Below are 1918 nucleotides of genomic sequence, written 5' to 3'. Positions count from 1 at the left end.
AAATAACACAAAAGCAAGTGGGTTAATAGAGAATACATATCCTCTGTGCCACAAAAGCAGCACACAGGCTCACATGGCAGCTTAAACACACACAACACTCACACACTTGCATTATGGCTCAATCTAACCTACCTTCTCCATATACTGTGAGCAGTTGGATTCTTGCAGTAGATTGGAGGCTTCCTGTTTGTAATACTCTCCCGTTTTTGTCAGAAATGGCCCTTCGAAGATTTCCTGATAAAACTGCAACACAGACAGAAGATTAGCACAGAATATAGTATACACGGACATACACATGGTGTGGGTTGCAGAGTGTTGGAAATAATGGTTGTAGAGATGTCTGCCTTCTCTGCAATGCTTCTTTCTGTGTTGTGATACGGCTGGTGGGTGTAGTTATGTCAACAGAAAATAGTTCCTATATAAAACTGTTCGAGATCTGTGGATTATCTTGAGGAGCTGGGTCGAAATTTCCAGAGGCATATCTGTTGAGTTTTTCAAACATGTTTTTGGCAGTCACACCACAAGTATCTAGATTAATAAACAGCACTACAGATAAGAGAAAAATATGTGTTTTTGATATTGGGATGAACTGTAATTTCAAGTACTGCAACAAAAAATCTGTAATTTAACAATCAGATATAAAAAAAAAAAAAATGCAAGGAATTGTAATGCTCGGGGTCAGTATGTGTTGGCTCACCTTTAGTGGAAACTTCTTCTTGTACTGTTCAACATGAACAAAGGAGTTGATGACCCCGTGGATTACCTTCTGGTTGGGGTTCTCGCCACAACGATCGCTGTAAGACATGACGAAGCTAGCGTAAGCCATGATGTTTGCATTGTTTTTTTTGTTTCTTTTAGCTGAGCACTGAAATCATCAGCATAGTGTGAACAGTGTTAAGTGTAGGTTAAATACTGCAGCCCAATTAGACTACATTAACACTGTCAAAGGCTAGAACTCAGGCACTGTAATTGTAACAGTTAAACACAAATGAGTGTACAATTAGATTACCAGCACTAAATACACTATTCCTCTCAGTGGTAACATTGCAGAAGGACAGAAATCTATATCACAGCTATTCAAGAATTTCAGATTTTCAAAAATTGTTTCTTGAGGCTAAGCTTGTGGGAAAAACATACTTTTTGATTTCATTAAGCAACATCCGGATGAGGACAGCCTGAAGGGGCTCGATCATTAGCCTTCTCCACATATCTAGCGCCAACTGCAACAACAGAGAAAAAATATTATACAACAATAATACAGACAAATCTTGGCTTGGGTAATTTTATCTGGCCGGTGTAAGATGAAATTTTGTCCGGGTACTTGATTCCCACCGATTCCCAATAATCGCTCCATCAATCTGTGCATGAGCTCTCTTTATGTTTAACAACCCCAGAGGGCGCAGATGTGTCAATGTGCAGGAAATGTTTAATGCCAGAGCAATAAAAATCAGTCATACCTCTCCGATCTCCATGAGCGGCTCGTTCATGTCCACTCCCCCGTAGCCGTACTGTAGGTCTGCTTCTGTTAGTTTGTTCTTCTTGATGAACTGAGTGTTGAGATACCTGATCAAAGTGGGGTAGGAGGTCAAATGTTAAAATATCAAGAATATCAAGTGTATGTGTTACTAAACACTTATAATAAACCAGGGCTGTTGCCGGGGGCCACCAGTTGCAAGATGAGTTCATTCACTCACAGAGGCTATGTGAGACGGTCATTCTTTGGTTGCCCTATTGGTCACTCACTCACTCTGTGGCTATTGAATGGCAGGTTAGCCAATGAAAGCAAACAACATCCAGGATTACTGGACAACTAATGAGCTAGAGGCAGCCACACAGGCATTTTTATGAACATTATATTGAAAATACTTAAAACATATAAAGCACAAACGTGACACTTGGTATATGAAGTTTCCTGTTT

General features: G+C 39.9%; 1 protein-coding gene across 1 annotated transcript; it reads right to left on the bottom strand.

Moving 5' to 3' along the window:
• Positions 1-132: 132 nt before the first annotated feature.
• LOC121963565 (cullin-2-like) lies at positions 133-1565 on the bottom strand (the record flags this gene model as incomplete). The annotated part of the gene is made up of 4 exons (XM_042513847.1): positions 1458-1565; positions 1138-1220; positions 698-794; positions 133-243 (listed from the first exon to the last, which is right to left on the bottom strand). Coding segments are annotated over exons 1-4 (321 nt in total), but the record flags the coding sequence as incomplete, so codon positions are not given.
• Positions 1566-1918: the final 353 nt, after the last annotated feature.

This window comes from Plectropomus leopardus, unplaced genomic scaffold, assembly GCF_008729295.1.
Source record: "Plectropomus leopardus isolate mb unplaced genomic scaffold, YSFRI_Pleo_2.0 unplaced_scaffold11716, whole genome shotgun sequence".
Classification (NCBI taxonomy): Eukaryota; Metazoa; Chordata; class Actinopteri; order Perciformes; family Serranidae; genus Plectropomus; species Plectropomus leopardus.
Note: the sequence above shows the minus strand (reverse complement) of the source record. Positions and strands in the feature narration are given on the sequence as shown.